The sequence below is a fragment of the Motacilla alba genome, chromosome 8 (assembly GCF_015832195.1).
Source record: "Motacilla alba alba isolate MOTALB_02 chromosome 8, Motacilla_alba_V1.0_pri, whole genome shotgun sequence".
Taxonomy (NCBI): Eukaryota; Metazoa; Chordata; class Aves; order Passeriformes; family Motacillidae; genus Motacilla; species Motacilla alba.
In genome coordinates this window covers 11,555,949-11,577,633 of record NC_052023.1, presented here as the reverse complement: position 1 = coordinate 11,577,633, position 21,685 = coordinate 11,555,949, and the positions used below count along the sequence as shown (strand labels likewise).

At 37.7% G+C, this 21,685-nt stretch overlaps 1 protein-coding gene across 1 annotated transcript in view; it reads right to left on the bottom strand.

Moving 5' to 3' along the window:
• The window catches only part of AK5 (adenylate kinase 5), an 82,507-nt gene extending 70,727 nt beyond the window's left edge, over positions 1–11,780 (bottom strand). The window contains exons 1-5 of the mRNA XM_038145047.1: positions 11,527–11,780; positions 9,646–9,832; positions 8,501–8,668; positions 2,840–3,009; positions 2,607–2,720 (exon numbers count right to left, since the gene is read on the bottom strand). Coding sequence (XP_038000975.1) covers positions 2,607–2,720; positions 2,840–3,009; positions 8,501–8,668; positions 9,646–9,832; positions 11,527–11,586 — 699 coding nt within the window. The 5' untranslated portion in view covers positions 11,587–11,780. The remainder of the gene's footprint in view (positions 1–2,606; positions 2,721–2,839; positions 3,010–8,500; positions 8,669–9,645; positions 9,833–11,526) is intronic.
• Positions 11,781–21,685: the final 9,905 nt, after the last annotated feature.

The following is a 21,685-nucleotide window of genomic DNA, read 5'->3' as shown; positions in this document are numbered from 1 at the left end:
AACTACAGCTCAGACATACATGTATCCATTTGATTTTTCCACAAGATGAAGAGATTACAAAAGCCCAGTGTCAAGTTTTAGTAACAGCTCTGTGAGCCATAAGACTGAAGGAAATAACTTAGCATAAATTATTTATTACATTAAAGATGACTGCAAACACAGCACAGTTAGATGTTACATGTGCTTTCAAGAGAAGCCAGGCACCTCAGTTGTCCTTTTCCTTTTCTGCTACCCCCCACAATTCATTTTTGGTATTACTACCTATATACTTGGAGTTTGTGTAAACAATGGTAAAGATTTCATATGTATCACATAATTTTTTTCTGCCATTTTCAGGTACATAAGCATGCAATGGTCTCAAAGGGACCATCTGTAGGCAAAAGTATTTGCTCATCACAAAGCTAGTGATAACAATGGGAATTAATTCTTTTTCAAAACTTCTTATCAACAGATCTCAGTGGTCTGCAGGGAATGTCTTTGTAAGGAAGGATATGGCACGTGAACAATTTGTATTTTGTGGGATTTCACCATTTTCTTCAAAGAATGTTCCATTGCTTAGTAGACCTAATTAAAATTGTCTTACTAGTTAATCAAAACTTTCTTTGCTGAAATTTCAACTAATTATTTTTCACTTTGTCACTTTTGGCTAATGAGAACAATTCTCTTCTTCTACAGAGTGCTAGAAAGAATGCTGTAACATATCTCAGCCGTGGAAAACCCCCCACTATCTCTAATTGCAGACCTAGACAAATTATCACAACAGTTTATTACTGAATTCTCCACAACTCTATTGCACTTCCTACTGAGGAACCCCTGAGTGCCTGGAAAATGTTTGCATGCTTCATGTACATTACCTGACATGCCATGGGTGACTGTGAGCCTGTGAAGGATGATCAGTACCATGACTGCTGATAGTCCCTTTTCCTTAACACAAAACCTTCCAACCAAGGTGTGTAGCATCAGGGCTTACTAAACAGAGAATTTTAAAGAAACAAGTATCTTTTATTTCTTTAAAATATAAATCCAAGATAAAGCACTGAATATATCTCACTGGAGATGTTGATATAGGATTGAATGTTGAAATATGTACAGCTTTTGTACATTTGTTTCCATGGACTCAGATATGTTCATATTACCGGTCAACTGCAAAGAAAGATGAAAATGGGGGAGTCTGAACAGAAAGCCTGTGCTCCTATAAAAGGCCTGGAATTCTTTTTTTCCTGTATTTTTTTAAAACAGGTAAGATTGAAAGGTGTCCCTATATGAAGTGCTCCTGGAATTTTTGAAAGCCTTAGTGGTTTATCTTTCAGGTAGAATTAGGCTGAGGAGTCTGATTTACAAATCCCACTTGACTGAGAATGAAGGAACTCTCTGTGACTATAATCAAGTGTTATTTAACTGGTTTTCCTTTCCTTAATTTGAGCCTAGGATAACTTAATTTCTGTCACTTCCTCCAGTTTCATATCCCCCATTCTTTCATCAAAAACAACATCAGCATAAAATTATGCCACCAAGAAATGCTCTTAATACTATCACACTGGACAAAAAAATAACACAAGGAAATGATCATTAAGTCTACATTTCTGCTGTTTAACTTCTAAAATAGTCAATCTTCCCTTTTGTTAATTATAAGGAGATAGAGCTGGCAGTCACTGCTATTTCCTGTAATAACTATTTTGTCTGTTTCCTTTAATTTCCTCAATTCAGTTTTCTAAATTTTGCCCAGAATAATACCTTATAAAGCACATAAATGAAATGCCTCATTAGCTGCTTTGTTTTGTTACTTCTGCCTCGGTAATGCCACTAAGAATTCTAAGTACAGAAACAGCAGTAGACCAGCAATTGTGAAAGACTTTGAAATATTCAGCCTTTGAAATATTCTGCTTTGAAACCGCAACCTCTTCTTGTGACCATAACTGTTATGTTAGCAGCACTTGAGAAAATGACATCAGCTGTTTGTTTTTCCACTGAATTAAAGTATTTTTAGATTAGTTTAAAATACACACGTGAAAACAACATGTCAATAGTACTCAGGAATACAGTTTTAGCTGACTAAACCTTGGAATTGTAGTTTAGAATAACCACAATGACCTTATTTTCTTTTAAAAAAGCATGCTTTCTGGTTTACAAAAACTTGCAAAGCATGGGTAGTTTTAGCCTTTTTGTAATTCATCTTTTCAATGCCCTGTAATAAACTTGACACTAAAAGCACTGTGAAGACATGCATTGCTTCAAGTATGTTTCTCTAAATGGAGATTGTGTTGAACAAATAGATATGGAAATATAATATTTTTCCACTTTCTCAATCATTAAGATACAGAAAATATTCACTGTTAGATTTCATGTGTTTTTCTTCTTCATCTTGAGAGGACTTTCATTATGAGACAAAAAACTTGGATTCTTGGTTATATTATCACATTGTCTTTATACAAAATAGTTGGTCTTCAGACAACAGGACATAATATAAATCTTTTGTCAACCTGTAATTATGTACTTGCAAAGATTTCAAGAGCAACGCTCTTTCTTGGAATCTGACCAATTATTTCAACAAGCTTAATTGGTGTAGAGATGTGTAAGTTATTTTAAGAATAAAAACAATCTCTTACTTGGTCCTCAAAGGAGATTGCCTGGGCAACATCTCTGGGAAATCCATCAATCACTATCCCCTCTTCATCAGGGATCTGCATTAATCTCTGCTTTATCTCAGTTATGGTTGTTTCCTTTCACAGAGAAAACAAGTTAGTTATTTAATATCGTAAAGGAAGTTCTCTTGATGGTGCACATTACTACAAGATGTATAAACCCTTGAAAGTAAATATGAACATAGGAAACACTATACCTGAGGAGCCAGTTCTCCAGTAGTAATTATTTTGGCAATTAGGCTCCATTTTCTATTGCTGCTTGTGCTGTGGATTTTCTTCCTTAACAATTCACCAACTGATATGTAGTTAAATCCATAACGTTCTGCTATTTTCAGACTCTGGGTCCCTTTACCACTTCCTGGGCCACCTAGTGTGAATCATAAACAAAACATTAAATTAACCTTTCATCAGAAGTACCCAATCACAGGTGAAAATTTACCAATTTTCCAAACATTATTAGAGTAAATCTCACAGTGGCATGACCTGTGACCAACCATGTGTCCCATCTACTGGATCACAAACACACCAGTTTGTAAAATGAAATTTAAAAACAGTATACAAATCCACTTGCAAAATAAAAATAAGTCCTCTTTGAGGTTGACCTCATTCTAAAGCCATTCCTGGAATGGAATTTTTCTTGATCCACAGTAGAGGAGCAGACAAATGAACTATTCCCTTCTTACACTCTATGAATTTAGAGATAGAGCCGGATAGTCTGAAGTGTGTTCATGACAGAAAGAATCATACTTGGTTAAATAAGCCAATTAAATCAATGAACTAGTCATGAAATGGAACTAATAAAATCTGCTCCTAAATACGCTTGCAAGAGCTTCTGAGGTTTCCTTATTTTAAAATAAAAAAAAAACTTTAAAAAAAATTAAATAATCATCTGAGATGTTTCCATAGTGATTTGGTGTAAGGACTTTCATTGAACCATGAAATACCAGCTTTTGGTACTGATGCTTGAAGCATCTGACAGAGAAGAAATTAGGTACAGCTTGCTAGACAACTTGAAGAATAAAGAGACCCTTCAATATATACAGCCCAGGCTGAAAAGGTATCAAAATCACTGAAAACAGCTACATTACATAGCAGGGAAAGCTGCAGGGAAGGTGAGCTGGACAGCAGCAGCAAGAATGCATGTAAAACAATCAGAACATGTCTGAACTAAAAGGACATGTTATGATGTGATGAGCAGAGAATCTGGAATCCAATATTTAAAACTAAGAAATTGTTTTCATAAAAATAAATGTTTATGTGTAGAAAAATGTATCATACTGAAGAGTATAACAAAGCAAACCCAAACCAAATGCTTTGATAATAATTACCAATCCTAAGTAGCCATAGTTTGGGGGATTCTTTGTGAGAACACTGAATTTTATTTCAACAGAAAAAGAATCAAGATTTATTAAAAATATACATTTTTAATGAATTTAACAAATACAGCGATGCAATGATGCAACAAATACAGCGATGCAAAGTAAATCTGAATACACTGAGCTCATTGTTAATAATCATGTAACTGTTTTTATATTATCTGTATTGGTCCCATAAATAGCCTTTAAGCATTTTTATAACCAATACAGTTCTGGCTGCAGGATAAGCTTTACAGCATTTGTACATGTATGCTTAGGGCACTCCCTGTAACCAGGCTCCAAGCTTCACCCCAGTATCACTGTCACACAGTTTTCAGTGTCACCAGCAGTCACTTGGCACGCTCTATGCCCCGATGCTGTGATGCTGATGCTGCACCTGCCCTTTGGAACAAAGACCAGGAGCCATTTCAAGAGAGTGCACAGAGATTTGTGCCTATTATTATCATGTTCCCATACTCTGCCCACAGTTTAGTTATGCCCCTGGGGGAAAAAAGGAGTTTTATTGTTATCCAATTAGTTTAAATAATGTTTCTACAAGCATTTAGCTGTAACATCCAAATAGACAACACAGCTACAGATGTTCATAAAACAAACATGTAAAAAATGAAAGAAAATCTGTATATTATACAGTACGATCACAACTGAAAAATCTTTTCTGTCATTCAGTTCACTCGGTGTTTCTGTTGTAAAAAGACCTAAGTTTCTGTCTTCTTTCAGCAGACTACAGCTAGTTAGGTTCTACATCTATTCTTCCATTTCAATAATTCCAGGTGATCTAGATGGGCTTAGTTTTTCAGCTTGGACTCTCTCTTTCATAGACAGCTGAGCTATCAATCCTCTTTGTTAGAATAAACAATGTTCCCCTTCTGTAGGTACACAAGCATCTGATACAGTAGGAATCATCTTCTCCACTGAAGTGGCTATAAAGCACTTCTGCTCCAGTTCCCCCTGCTCCCTTTCATGCTCAGCCTTCCCCATGACAAATGCATTTCACTGAACCTTACAAGTTTGAAACAGACTATGTTGCACCCAGCAACAATAAAAATGCAAAACACAGGCAATGCGCAGAAAATTTAAAACCTGGAAACAAGGAAAATAGTGCTCGTGTTCCAACACAGATACAAAAGGTGGCAGAAAACCAGAACTGATATCTGATAAAACATCAGTCTGTAATAGTATCAAATAGCTGAAAAAAATGTGTTTGAAACAAGTAGATAGACTTCACACTTCTGTTAGGAGAGCTTTGCTTTGCCAGTAAAGAGAAACCGAAAAACAAAACAAAACAAAACAAAAAGTGTAGCTCAGCACTTCTGTTCTTTCAATCTGAATTGCAATCAGAAAATAGCTAACAAAGTGTTTGGTTAATATTCATAAACTTCCAACACATTTTGTTTTTATCAATCCAAACACACCCCAAACACATAATCCAAATCAATCCAAACACATAATATCGAGATGGTATTACCTGTTTACAATCTGAGGGGAAACATTCAGGTAACAAAATAGGGGAAAAGTGATAGGACAAAATTACTTTCCACAGCAGATCATAATTTATCATACTATGTATCCATTTCTGACTCTTTGACAAATCACGCTGAAAACTGTTCACAAGAAAGAAAAATCCCTTTTGTTTTTTGTTCTTTCTACTTATTCTGAGATAGGTTACTCAAGGAAAGTATGATTATTTTATATATTTCTAGATGTCTAGACTAGGGAATGCTTGTTGCATCTAAAATTATGTTTCCTAACAGAGTTGAAGTAAAGATTTGAGTGCCCAAAAAGTGTTTTTAGAGCAATTGTTTTAACCTAATTTTGTTCATTATTTCAATTTTGCATATATTGTTGTAAATTCAGAATTAATTCAACTAATAAAATTTCTGAAAATACTTCTTACTTTAAAATCTGACTGTGGGCTAGATTTAACAAATCAATAGGCAGCTGCCTGCTGACAGCACTTTATTTCATCTAGCCTTTTGATCTCAAAAGAAAGGTGTATTGTTTCAATATTAAGTAATATATTGAAAGTGCAGCTTAAAAACATACTCAACTGAGGTCCTAATGACACCAGATAATTAATATTTTAAGATCTCTAAATTCAAGCTATATTAACAGTACAAATTTGTTTCTTAAAAGTATATTAGGAAGAATATTTTTAAACACAATCTCATTTACTAGTGTTATAATGCCTTAGAAACTTCATTTTTCCATTGATTCAGATGAGTGCCCTCCTGGCTGGTTCCATCTGATTTTTCTAAAAATCCAGTCATAAGCTCACTATGTAGCTTTATAGCTTTATCTTTCACCAGAGGTTTCTTCTGCAAACCCTGAAAAAGAACAAAGTTTGCCCCCACCTTTATAAGTGAGTTCTCTTCAGCCCTGGAGCTACCTGGTTCATTATAAGGATGATAGATTTCATAAAGCAAAGAAGTTGTAAAAACCTTTATGGAAGCATTAAAAAGATCTTGGGCTAATGCATTAATAAAGAAAAGTTCACCAAATATGCGAAGCAGAAGACAGGTCTTTAACTTCATTTCTGTCCCTAACAGTGACTGGGACCAGCACCACCTGAGCAAGGCAGGATGATTAGTTATCTCTAATTAGACAGAAATACATTACATCACTGACTTTTTTTTTTTGGTGGGCATTATATGCAAAATGAAAATATGCAACACATTTTTTGTGTCAATATCTCCTGAAATGAACAGTACAGTTTTTTTTTTTTTTCTCTTTTATTCAATTACTCTTTCCAACATGTGTTTTTATGTGCTTTCTCAATAGAAAGTTGAATTTAGGAGAAATTGTCTTGATACTGTACAAAAATGGACAATAGCTGCTAAGCTACATTGAGTATTGTGTTTCTATCAGATCATGCTATAATAGATTCAGAGAAACTCAGTGGGAATATAAACCTGAAATAGCCTTTGTGGAATGTTTACAACATTGCCTATATAAATGGGAGCAAAGAAAAGCTCTGTAAAATCCATGGTCTGTTCACTGCATGCTGGTGTTCAAGGATTTCACTTCAAATACACCCGAACTCAGTTCCAGAGGTGAAAGCCAATCTCTCTTTATCTCACTTAAATCAAACCTTCATTCATCACTCTCCTGCAATTGAGCTACATAGATTTCAATGCATTAAGAGCCTTCTGTGGTCACTGAAAAGGAGCCAGTTATTCTCCTTTATGAAAAGGAAGGGTAGCTAATTAATTAAGATGAAAGAAAGGTATGTGTTATTTCTCCACCTAATTGCAATCTTTACATTTCAGCAATACATAGAGAGATTTTCATGTTGAAATCTGTAATCCTGAAACAAAAGATTAAGAAAATTCAAATGCCTTGAGCAATTGCTTTGGCATACCACAGATACTTAAAAAAATGCCCGGTCTTCTGTTTTCAATCTATTCCAATATCTTGTTTCTGAGAGCTGCTGGATGCAGAGCCTAGAGGACATGCTGTTCCTAGAGTTTCCACTCTGTAGTACAGAGAAGACATTTCTGTTCCCTTTTATTATACTACATATATTCTCTGTTATGGAAGCAGTATCTCTCTTTATTATGAATAAAACTTTATACACTAAAAATGTAATTCTCCATTGCTGGGCACCTGTGCTGTAACTCTTTAAGCCATCCAGAGAATCAGATAATTAGACCTGGTGGTAACATTTCTAAAGGCAACTACCTAGCTGATAAGGAAACTGATGCAAAGAACTTAAATTCATGAACAGAAAAAAATAATGATTTACTCTTAACCTGCAGCTATTTTTTAATAACCTATGCTTGTCTGAGGCTGGAAAGTATGAGCTGCTTAGAAAGAACACTAAGCTCACAAGAGAGAACTTTGGGAGAGAGCACAATTAACTAATGTGAACTGAGTGCTCACTCTCTGTGAAGTTGGAACAGGATTCATTTGCCAAATGGACCTAAGGATTAATTTACCAGTGCAATGAATTAGTGACCATGTATTCTCACTCCAACTGGACATACCAATCATTTGACAAGGGTCTAAGTATAGAGGACAACAGTTCTCTATCACCTTTTTGAGCTGGCTTACACAATATTTTAAAATACCCCGTTTTTGTGATCAGCTTTGAGTATATCTAAGTGTTTTAGTTCATTCTCGAGCATGCTTTGGAAGAGCACTTTGATTCACATGGTGCTGCTGCCTTGAAATGCATGAACCACGTTTAGACAAGATGAAATCAAACTGGCAGATGTGCTCATAAGCAAATCATGAGCTCTCCAGCTGCTAAGAGGCATCCAGTTTACAGAACACTAGTGCAGGTGCTTGCTGCGACCCCTAAAATTCTTACAGTTGGAATGCCATGTCCAGCAGTAACAATTTCACACTCTTAATTGGCCTACACCACTTGCTACAGCAGATGGAAAAAAATGTATTTAAATTCATTTAAATACTGTATTTGCAGTACAAATCAAAAGGCAAAGCAGTAGTGATAAAATCTTGTCAAAATGACTGCCTTCATACCTATGACAAGGATAATTTTTGGTCGAGGTCTTGCAGGGTCAAACACATCGTACTCCTCAATTAGCTCAGCAGTTTCAGAAAGGTCAGTGTCACTTTCTATGGAAAACTGTTGGATCGGAGGCAGGCGGTCGTAGCGTCGGTAGGGGAAGTTAGAGTTATCAGGCATCACTGTAAAATAGTAAGATAAACTGGGAATAGTGGAAATAGGCAGAAAACTCAAAATCTGTTCTGTACACAGATTTAAATAAGTATCATACATAAAGTATAAATATCTCATAATTTTACATTGTGATTGCTGTTGCTATATTAAATATTTTTGGCCTCTAATTAACCAATTTATTAAATCACAACCACCCAGAGATCAGTTTTCTCTGGTGTATGTTTTCAAGCACATCAGGTTTTCTATGAATATCTGCCCATAGTACCCAGAGTTCGGGGCCTCTGAGAAGAAAAGCTTTATATTGTGCAGATTACCTCTACTGTTAAGCAGGACTCTTTTAGTGATCCGTGTTGTACACAGAGATAGAGACAGTATTCTTGCTGATTATCTTCATGAAATGTTGGATGGCAAGGCAAAATAACTATGGCAACTGAAAGATGAGCTAATTACTCTTTGTTAACATTACAAATAAAATAATTACAGGTATTGGTATGACATCTGCTTAGATTTTATGAGATGCACTTTTTTCTAAGAGTTTATCATTTATATTTTATTTAGTAAACTAGCATACAGCTCCAACGTAAACTAGAAAAACATGTAATGTAATTGCACTGAAGTTGGTGTGTATGTCATCCATAAGGACCAACTGAAAACACAAACCAAGCTCACTGTGTCATATCCGCCCCATCTTTGCAAATGTTTTCGGTAGGACACAAGAAATCCCTCCACTGATGTGTTAAATATTTACTCAGCAAATATCCATCATTTGACTGGAAAGTGATCACAATTTCCTCTCCTGCCTAGCATCCATTACGGCAGAGAAAAACAAGTGCCAAAAAGCAAGGAAACAGAATCCTTGACTCCTTTGCCTACAGATAATCAGAATGAAGCATAGTCTGCTATAAAAGTATAAAATAATTCAGTAGTGGATGTAAAACCACACACAGTTGAAGAAATAGAATAATTTTTAAATTTAATACATTACCATTCCTGAAAAAAGACCTCCGGGATTGTCCTCCATTGAGTGGAGGCAGGGTCTTCTTTTCTGGGCTGACAAAAGTGTCCCATTTCACTTTTTCTGGCCCTCCAAGCTCTTTTACTTTCTGCAAACAGCTTTCCAAATATTCAATTGGGTCATCGGGTTTATAACACATTAATCCATTCAACAGACTCTGAAATGTAAGATCAGAAACACAGACCATAATGATAGATGCCAGGGAAAAACAAGCACCTTTACTTTGTCTTTTACTTTGCGCACAGAAACACCACATCCCTTGATATTCAGATGTCTATTGCAATTCAATGCATAAAAGTGAGGCCTGCAAAAAAATCAAATTATTTTGGTTTGCCAATGTCATGAAAATTACTAGGAAAGGAAGCTCATGGCTATGTCTTTACAGTATCTGTTTGCACTAAAATAAAACCCGAAAATACCAAAAAATCCCTCTACATTTTTCCTAGAACTGTCACTGGCAAGTATACACAGAGCAATGTGCAAGCTAGAGAGCCCCAAAATTTACATATCCTTTGTAGTCTTTGACATCACTAAAATGTATCTTTTCCTTAAAGACCACTGCACCCACAAGTATCTCATCTATATTCTTGTCAACACTTACACAAGCAATGAAAAGAGGATTTTAAAAAATCACGAGAAATACTCAAATATCACCTTGACCAGTATCGGGAAAAATACCCCACAACCCCAAAATTCATAGGTGCTTTCTGATCTAATTGATCACAGATTTCAAGCCATTAGAAATCCCCTTTCTGCAGTATTAATTCTTCACTCATTGTACTCATGAGCAATGTGGGGGGTGTGAAAGAAAGACTGCCAGGCCCTCTTCTAACACATTTCCTTGACAAAGTGATACATAAGTCATCATCTCACCTCTCCACCAGGCTGCTGCATCCAACCTTCCCTTAACAATGCATGTATTTCAAAGGATGATTTCTGTTCTTTTTGCTTTTCCTAATTTTTGTGTGAATAAACTTGAGGGTCATAGTTGGTATTAATAGTAAACATAAACTGCTCCAATTCAGAATTTGATCAGTTGTTATCTACAGTTTATACAGTAATTGGTATTTACACACATTTGAGCTTATAAAATAAGATACAATTTCTATGCATGTGTGCCCTTACTATAGTACTTAACTGATCCCAGCAACAGTGTATTTTTGCAGAAGATATGCACCAATTTTTTAAAATCACTAGCTCAAGCTTTGAGTCTCAACAGAAAACCAGTTTTGTCTGCATCTGTTGTTAAACCATTCACATTCTGTGTAATTAAAACATTAGCATTCGCCGTGTCCTGCAATTTTCAAATATATAGAAAAACGTCTAGCTTCAGCACAGACAAGGGAAAATACATATGTGTGTACGTTATATACAGATGACAGGATCCGGGAGGGAAAAACCACATTGCACAGAGAAGTAATTATCAGCCATTAGCAGCAGGTAACTTGTGGGAAGCTAAACAACACCTCACTAAACATTTGCGGCTCTTTTGTTCCCCCCGACCGATGAAAGACGCCCCTCGCCCGCATTCCTCGGCGCTCCTCTGCCCTGCGGACACCCAAGTTCGCTCCCCGCCGGCGGCGGAGGGCGGGCGGCGGCGGCGGGCGGAGGGGCGCGGCCGGGGGGGCTCCGCAGGGGGCGGCGGGCAGCGCTGCCCCGGCCCCGCGCCGCCAGCGCCCACCCGGCCCGGGCTGGCGGCCGGCGCTCCGCGGCGCCGCTCCCCGCGCAGGCTACGCGAGCCTCCGGCTGCTCCGTCCTTCCAGCCACCTTCAGCCCTGCCCGCCGCGGGGTCCCAGCGCGGAGCATCCCCCGACGGGGCGGAAAACGCCTCCCCCCCTGCGCCTCGCCTACCTCGAAAAGCTGCGGGATCTCCCTGCGGGCCAGATACTCCTTCGCCTCGCCGGCGCTCATTCCGCCACCGGGGCCGGGGGCGCCGGCGGGGCGGGTGGGCAGCCCGAGCCCCGCGCTCGGCTCGGCGCGGCGGTGCAATGCGGGAGCCTCGGCGAGGCTTCCTCGGCGGGCGGGCGGAGGGAGGCAGGAGGGAGGCAGCCGCCCGCCTCCCCGTGCCCGCTGCTCGGAGGGAGCGACAGAGAGCACGTTTTCCCCCGGCGGGGAGCGAGAGCGTGCGCAGGCTGCCGGGGAAAGTTTCGGGGGGTGCCTGCGGTGAGGCGCCGAGCGGAGGCGGTGAGGGGCTGTGCCTGGCGCCGAGCCGCGGGCAGGCTGCCCCGGCAGCGAGCGGACCCGCTCCGGCTGCGCGGAGAGCGGCGGCGGGAAGGGCTGGGCGCCGGGGTAGCGCAGGGGTGCTGGAAGCCTCCCGCTGTAACGCGGTCTCTGCCCTTGGCACGCTGTTCGGGCGCCTTAAGCAGCGAGACGTTTCATACACTTTGGGCTGGCAAAAAGCCACGAACTACGATCAGTCATGAGCATCTGTGATCGGCGAGTCACAGGAAGAGATCTGAAATGATCTCTGGTCCAGCCTTCTGCTCAAGGCAAGGGCAGCTCTTGAGGTCAGACCAGGTTGCCCAGGGCTTTATTCGGTCTCATCTTGCAAAACCTTCCAAGGGTAGCAACTGCACAGCCTTTCTGGGCAACCGATTCTTGTCTGGCCTCGACATGAAGGAGATTTTCTCCTATTCAGTTATCACCTCCCATGTCTCATTTTGTTCCTTGCGCACCATTGTGAAGAGCCCAGCTCCATTATCGTGATGGTCTCCTGTCCAGCCTTGGAGAGCTGCTATTATGTACCTCTAAGCCCGCTACAAGGCTGAACAAGCCCAGCTCCCTCTGCTCATCTTCAAGAACAAGTGCTCTCCCTCCCTTAACCATCTTTGTGGCTGTTCACTCAACTCAGAATCACAGAATATATTGGGTCCAACTTGTAAGTGAATGGCCCATACAGGGATCAAATGCACTCCAGTTTGTCAACATCTCTCTTCTACTGGGGAGCCCAAAACCGGGTGCATTATTCTAGATGTACTCTGGGAAATGTTAAGTAGGGGGGGAGCTTCTGTGGTAACTCTGTGGCACACTGGAAGTCAGAGTAGAGTATATCAGTTGCTGAAGTGTCCTATATCAAGTCTGATTTTCCAAATAGTTTTTAACTTTATTATCTTTTCTAACAGAATATCCTTATAGTTGTGCTGAGGCACACCCTAACACCATTAGGTTTCATAACTGCAAGCTTATAAACAACACTGAACAAGTGCTTTTGGTATGTATATCCCTATTTTTCAGACATAGGAAATTGGATAGGTCTTCTCAGGTGTCTTTTAAGAAGCTTCTCCCTGTTGTATCTGATTTGTGGATCAATATCAGTTTCACAAGCTTCTCCCTCTCAGCCGCAGCCATGTTCCTTGTTTTGCTGTTTCTGTAGTTGAACTGCCCTTGTTTTCCTCAGCCCAGCCTCCAGCTTTTTATGCAGCTTTTTTTTTCTTTTCCCCCAGAGAAGCTTCCAGTCCTTGTTCATTCCATGAACTGCTAAATTCTGCCCAGAAGGCAGAATCTTCTAATGACATGATCTTCTAATGACAAATTGGACTGTTTGGTTTTCCAAGTCATCCACATATTCCCAGCAACCACCACGTGAAGGGCAGCAACTAACATCCCTTCACAGCAACTGACTGATGGATGGCTCATAGAATCATAGAATGGTTTGGGTAGGAAGGGGCTTTAGAGATCATCTTGTTCTGACCCCCTGCCATGGGCAGGGATGCCACTCGAAAGATCAGGCTGCTCAGGGCCCCATCCAACCTGGCCTTGGACACTTGGGGGATTGGGCCACACACAGCTCTCTGGGCAAACCTGTTTCAGTGCAAAGCTACTGGAAAACCACAGGTGAAGTGCCTCTGCAGTTTGGCTTAAGAGCCTTTCCAGCTCCAGTTTCTATCAATCCACTGGTGTCTACTTAGAGAAGCTGGAGTCACTGCATTGACACTTCCCATATGTTCAAGTAAGAATTTGGTCTTCACTGAAGAGTTTAATCAGCGTTCTGCAGTTTTTCTCATCCTCCCATAAAATCTGGATGTGGTTTTAACCCTACTTTTTTCTGCTAAAATTTTTATCCATCCAAATGTAAATTCATTGAAAAGCACATTGCCTTCATTTTTATTGAGTAAAATGAGTAGGCTCCAATGTCCTAATAAAAAGATATGAGACATAATTGCTTTTAAATTACCTTAAATGAAGGTTGACAAAAGGAAGATGGAATTAAATTAAATAGATATTTTCTTAAAATAAGGTCTTTGCTAAGGAGGGCTAATAGAAGATGGCTTTTTATTTAGGAACACAGAGCTGTGGTTTTGGCATTTTGTGGGTGTAAATATTTTTTGTTTCTTGATACCAAAAAAATCATCTGTATATTATCATTGTCTTGGATAAATTCCATTTATAGGCTTTTAGAATATATATTTTTATATACTCAACATTTATGGGTAAATTAGTATCTCATCCAATGTCCTGGTTTGGCAAGAGAAAAATATTTCCTTTCATATGCTTTCCATAGCATCTTCCTCAGGAATGTGAAATATGTTTGTGTAAAATCTTGTCCTACTTTTTTTTTTTTTTTTTTTTTTTTTTTTTTTTTTTTTTTTTTTTTTTACTGTAGGCTTCCAGGCATTTTGCTCAGTTAGATAATGGTAACAGAAAATAAAAACAGAAATAACTCTCCTGCTATAAAATTATGCGTTATTATTGTGCACATCTTCATTATTGTTCAAAATGTTGTTTTGTTGCACAAAATCAAATTCTGTGTTGCAAATTACCACCTCAGAACAAATACAGCCATTTAGGAAATCTGTCAGACTGAAGGTGTGAAATGCATCTGGAAAGGATATTTTTGGATCTAATAATACAGTTCCTCCTTCTAGAAGCAATGTTTTATGCGTTTGCTGTCGGAAGAATCCCTTTATTGAAGCAGGGTTGCAGGTGGAAGCTTCTCAAAGGCTCTGAAGAGCATTGGCAGTGAAGGATTAAGCAGAGATGAGCCAAAGGGGCACAAAAAGCTGGGTTATTTGTTGTGCAGGTAACATAAAGGGAGCTCTTTGCTGGGTAAGTGTCTGATCAAGAGTGCAGGTGGCAGTGAAGTGGTCTTAGTGCCTTAGAAAATAACACAGGATGTAAAAATGCTCAAAGGAATGGGAATTCATTTGAGCTCCAGGGCACTGTCCATTCCTGAAGGTGCAGGCAGCTCTTTAGGGTACTGGGTGAGGCACAAGGATCACTTCAAAGGTTATTTCCTACCTTTTCTGGAGGGCAAGAAGGTACAATAGAAGGAACAACATTTTGCTATCAAAATGATAACATTTCTGAAAATTCATCTAGAAAACTTCTTACGGATCTTATACCATTGGGAAGATTCCATTCTCATTCTTCTTGTTTCCTCCAGAAGCTACACGAAGCTGCACTAAGATGAATCAGTATTTTCAGGGATCAGCTGGGATATGGTGTTCTGGGCCTTCTATTCTTCTTGGTTAAACCAATTACGCAACACCCATAGCCTTCAGTCAAACCATAATTAGGTTCTGTGTTTTCAAAAATCACTTCAGAATACCCCAGTATTTTATAAACATTTTTTTTTGTCTAGTGCCTGTTCAAGCACTAGTGGCTGGATCTGTCACACCAGTTGCTGCTCTGTTAGATGTCTTTATTAAATCAGAACCAACATCCTTGGATTAATGTGCTTACACGGGCTGATATGCAGACAGCTTGAATTTGTAGATTCTGTAAGTAAACCAATTATGTGCAGCCTTTTTAACAGAACATGCTGAATTATATGCTTCTGATCCAGAAATGGTATGCATTTTAATGTAAATTTGGAACTTGCAGCCCTATATTGCAGTTAGTGTGCTATAAATTAATCCAAGATTGCTCAAATGATATTTTAATTTTTATGAGAAATCCTTTTCCAAACCCTTTTGCTAAAGCATTAACTGGTTTGTTTTTTTTTAAACCTGATGTTCCCCCCACCTTTCTTTTCTACTCTGATATACCATTTTTTCTTTTCTGCTCTGATAGACCTTTTTCTCTTTTCTGCTGGTAGCTGAACATGTTACTTAAGTGAAGTATCTCATTAATTGAAAAGTAGTGAAAAACCAACAAAGAAATATATCTGATACAACTTATCCAAGTTATTTTTAGTGACTACTATTTATAAAACTTTCTTGACTGCAGTTCTAATGGAGAGTGTTTCCTTATCATGCTATGGCATAATTACATCATCTGATCATTTGTATACAGAACTGAAATATGTAGTGAAGTCTTTCAATTGCTTTTGATAAATCTATGGAAGCAAATTGCACAAATGTTGTAAGAATTGTTTTCTTTCTTTCTTCAGAAAAGGTGCTCTTTTAAATGCTGTTGCACCCCTCTGACTATTGGCTTTTATGTCATTTTGTTTCCCTTCTCATTTTTTAGCAGTTCTTAAATCTGTCACATATATTTCTTGCAGCTTCTAGTATTTGCAACAGAAGTTTTTCTTATTCTTACGTATCTTTATTTTCAAGGCAAATTGCTGCTTTTTTTTTCTGTCTTGTTAACATTTCTTAAATAATCCCCAATTATAATGCATATTTTCGTATTTAAGTTTTTATTCTTGATTTGGCTTATAATAATTAGATAGTATGAGGATATTGTACAGCATTATGTAACTTACTAAACTCAAGGTTATTACCTCAGAAAGTCCTTAAATCTCTGAGAGATGAGAGGAGGTCCTCTCGAGGTTTTCCTTGTCCCTAAGACAGTGGTTCACTACTGAGGAGAACACAGACTGAGCACTTACACAGACCTTCTGTCTGATCCATTACAGTCTCTTGGTGTTTTTGCTTTTATTTTATGTCAATTAAACTGGATCCCCCCCTCTCCCCACAGTGTTACAGAAATTGCTCTTCAGGAGGATTATTTTATAAATAAAATTATCATTTTTCCGTAACTGATTATTAAACGCTGCAAATCAGTGGATACTTATTTTTCAAAAACTTACAAATGTGGTGTGGTTTTTGTTCAATAAAGTCCTAAGGATCCAACCCAGATTTTAAGGTTCTAATCTATGCATTGTCCCCTGTTAATAATTTCTGTTCATCTAGTTTATTCTTTATGAGCTAAGGGAATTTGTGTAGCTGTAGGAAAAAAACACCAAAACAAAATACAAAAAACCACAGCAAAATTCAGTCAATAAAACAGGCGTGAACTGAATAATGACTTGTGGGTGGTGGTTGTGGGAAGAGAAAAGAATTCAAGCACAGCTATAGACCTCATCTTGGGAGCACTGTGGAGCTCAAGATTGTTAGAAAGTACAAGTTCCTGTTACTTGGCATTTGGGTTTTATTTCAGTAGTTAAATGGACCAGTGCTATACGACATTATTTCTATAACTTGTTATTCAGTCATAGAATGAAAATCTTCCCTACTTGAGAATCATCTTTCACAAAGCACAGCTCTTGAAAAGATAAGCCTCTTGACTATTTCTTTTTTAGCTAAATGAATTGCAAGTAATACCAACTTCCTGTATGAAGGGCTTAGAAAAGTCACATAATGATTTCAGGAATTGCTCACACTGAGAAAACTTCAACATTTTTTGATGTTTATATCTTTACAGTGGCTCAAAACATTGTGATGTCAAGTCAAAGGGAAAAAAAGTACAATTTTGTTTGATGTAATTTGTTCTTACCTAGGGTCAAGAAGGATTCCTGGATGGGCTATTTTCTTGGATGAAAGGCATTTATAAGTGCAGATTTTTTTTTCACTACTCAAAAATGAGGACCATTAATTTTGGTCAGGTACATGGTTGGTACATGTTTTTCAAAGAATAAAATTAATCTTAAGAAAAAAAAAAGTCTTGTTTTATGCCATTGCAATTTTTTATAATTAGGATTCACAATGGAATAATGTTGGCATGCTCTGTTTTCAGAAGTGGCCATGGTGATAATGGTAGTGTTCTGGTAAAAAAAAGTTTCCTATTTTCATATTCATATTCAGTGTGGATCCAGTATTCAGCACAGAGCAGTAGCTGTCAAAATGTTGGTAAGCCACTGTTGTTTACTTCTCCTTGTTAGTTTTTCTAGAGCTAAAGCTCTCTTTGTATTTTATATTCCATAATAAAGTGAGGAATGACTGTCCAAACTCTCTTTTCTAGACAGAAAGGCTGTAACTTTGGCAGGTATTGACTCACAACTCTGAATTCTACTGTAAGGAACACATTTTGGTGGGGGAGGGGATTTTAATTTTGCCTAAGTCATTTTTTAATGATCTAATGTTCTTGAACTCATCTCTTTAACTTCTTGTTCTTGCATTGCAATGAATAGAATGCAGTATCTAGAGATTAAAATATGCACATTATGTAATAATGAGATACAAATCAGAACATAGAATGTAGGCAAGATAAAGAAATTGCACCTGAAGATACAATGGGCTAAGTTGAGATACGTGAGAGAAACTGGCAAATGTTTTAACCATAGAAATGTTTTAATGTTAATTTGAAATCATCCTGCCTTTCTGCTGACATACAAGAACATTGCCTGAATTTAGTCACCAACTTCAGTGAATGCTTTCTTGACAGTATAACAAATCAGAATTGGATCAAGCACCTGTTTCCCATAGAAGCTGACACCCAGCCAGATGGCTTATTAGCAAAGATAACTGTTGATGGAACTATCACGTGAGGCTTGAACGTGAACTCAGGTTCAACATGGCATGGGGTGAAAACTTTTGGCTAAATGCAAGAAAAGATTATAACTCAGTATTTGATAGAACCTAACACCACGTAGTGTATAACACTGGAAACTACTAATAATCTTCAGCACTTGTTGAATCACCAAGACCTTTCTTTTTCTTGTCATGCTACCCAATGAAATGAAATAGTTGTTGAACTGCAGGGCTGCACAGGACCCTTGGCTCTGCCTTACAAATACCTTGTTAGAGATTAGGCAATTGTGCTCTGGAAAGCAAATCCACCTTGGCTGGATGCTGGAGTCATGAGTCAAGGCAGGGTTCAGGAGAAGTTAATTAAGGATCGCTGCTTTCAGGAGAACTGCTCCTATGTGAACTCCTTAGCAGCAGAGGCAGGTTACTATAAAATGACATCTAAAATGTACAAGTGAGAAACTCAGTGGCTGTGCTTTTCTAATTTATTAAAAATGTTTAGGAATTTAAAAAATAAACAAACCTATTTTAACTCTTGTGTTTGACAAAGTGGTCATTGGCTGACAGCTGAGTTGCTATTATTTGGACAAGACTTGAATATTTGAAGAACCCTTAAATTACTCCTTTCTTTACAATATAGAGCTAAATCACCCCTAAATCAGTCTTGGAAATCGTTTTTTGAATTACCCTGTAGTGTAGCTGACATTTTTCTATATACATTGATAGAAAATTATTGATTACAGGCTTTCTACTGGAACCTTACTCTATCAGCCTCTGGGCTAGGGAAACGTGAAACATGACCTGCAGAGGTAGAATGTACAGCTTCCCTAGCTGACTTCTTTTATTGAAAGATGAGCAATTTCTGGAAAAAATATCCTGTTTTTACCATTCAATATTACCAATACACAGTGAGACATACTTCCTTTCCAAAATAAATTTTTGATTTATGAACATGTGAGGATCTCCTACGAGAGAGAAAATGTATTTTGTCTCAAGAATTCACAGGCAATAAATAGCATAATGAATGAAGAATAATTTATTTCAAAAAAGGATTTGAAAACAAATATGGCAATTTTAGACCATCATAACTAGACACAGAATTACTGAAGGAAATGGAAAAGATAGTTCTCAGTCTTGTGGTTCCTAGATGAGGATATAAAGAAGGCAAAATACATTCAGGCTCCTATGTGACAAAATTTGATCCATGGAAAAGAATCTGGATTAAAAATGCTTCTTACAACATGGTAATATATAGCAATTAAAAAAATTAAACTGTTTTCCTAATCCTGTGGAAATATGCAGGCAAACAGAATCAGATGAAGGCAAAAATGAATACAAATTAGCAACACTCCAAATTTTTGAATAGTGTTTGAAGTATCCAGGTTTGAGATGACATGAAATTAACACTGACTACCTTGAGATCTTTCTGTAAGAGGTGCTGTACAGCTAAAAAGCAGTAATTATTTTTACATTGAACAATGTAAAATGATTACCATCTTTATTCTAAAGCTAAGTAGCAAGGAAAGTTATGTACCCTTGACCTCATATAATAATTTTGATGTAACTATTCTGAAAGGAATAGTCTTAATTTTTTCTGTTTGTGAAACGTAGATCTGGAATCCTTACATTTCTCTACCTGGTAAAGAGATGTATTATTGGTTTTGAGATATATATTTAATATGCACATGCAGCTAAAATGCAAGGGGGTTTTTAAGCATTTACATAATATTAGAATGAGAGAAATTTTGTTTAAGGAAATCCTTGATAACTAAGAGCGTTCAAGTGCAAGAAGGTGATTTTTGCTGAGATAATACTTTTGCTAATGCATTCATGAAGGCACTGATTAATTGAAACTGATTGACTGATGGGTGTCTTTTCTCCATGTAAAAATCAATCACCTTGAATGAACATGGAAATTCAAATGCCTGCCTTAAAATGTAAAAGGTCATTAACTGCAGTAAATGTAGCTTTTACATTTTCATGTAATACAGATATTTAGCAGCAAAAACAACTAGTTCAGGTCACAGGACACATACATAGAAATGACAGGCACATATTCATGTATTGGTAATTCCAATTATCACTAGGTCATTTTCTTGATATTCTCTTTCAGTTAGAAAAATCTCATCAGGATACACTCCACAGGTAAAAATGAGGGGCTTGAATTCTTCATTCATGAGTTGCAAAACAATACAGAAAAACTTTCGTAGATTTCACCACAAAGCATTCTTGTGTGGGCAGTTCTTCTCAGTTTGCACAATATCCTCATTAACTTAGGCCACACAATTTGGCTTTTAAGAAAGGAAGTATTTGGTGGGTCAACAAGTCACTGATTTACTTTCTTGCTGAATATGTTGGTTTTTTTCCAGACTTTCTGCTTAGTAATAGCTCATTTAATTTTTAAAGTAAAATTCCACCTTGCACCGAGCGCCAGCATTGTCATGGTGAAAAGGCCTTTTACTGACCTGTGCAGAAAGAAATTTCAAAAAAAACTTCATTTTTATAAATAATAAGCAAAATCTGGCTGCCAAGCACTATGATTTCAATTTATGAAGTCATTCTGGCATTTGTGCTTGGGAAGAGTTTCTGGTAAATGAGCTCAGAGAAACAGATACTTTTAATTTCCAAGAGCATGGAGTTAGAACTTGTAGTTTATTGAAGGATACTCCATGCTTAGTTCAGCATGAGCACTTTCCACCTGATCCACAGCAGCTTTTACACAGTCCTGGTAAATGAAGCTAAAGAGAGAAGAAAATGATCTCTCTGCTTTACACAGTTTGAGCAGACTGAGAAATTATTAAGGTTTGCTGATCCCCTCTTGAGCAACTGCTCCTAAAACTACAAGGTTTTGTCTAAAAAATTTTGGGCTGTTTCAATCTGCTCTTCCCCAAATCTCCTGGATAAACATTAAGAAGAAGAAGAAGAACAACAACAACAATGTATATTTACATTTTAAAATATTAAGTTATTCCTTTCATTGAGAATATTTAAATTCTTAAACAGCCTAATTTTGGATTTGTCTTAAATTTTGCTTCTCAAGCCACTCTTACACTAAACAGGTTTAATGACATTTCAGTACCCATCACACACTGATCTGCATAACCTTTCCTGGCAATATACTGGATTCAGTTTTAGTCACTGTACAAATGTTTAACGTTAATCAATGTTATTGTACTTGGAGTATGAGTAACCTTTTACAAAGTTGACTCAGGGCTCACTGTAGATCTTATTTCTAATAAGATTTTCATAATACTAACTTTTTCCAGGTAAAGCTGATGTGCATTCAGCCTTTTTTTCCAATTGTTTTGTTGGTTTTTTCATATAGCTGATGAGTAGTCCTCAATGGAATACAAAAACCCCTTGCTTGCAAATAAGAC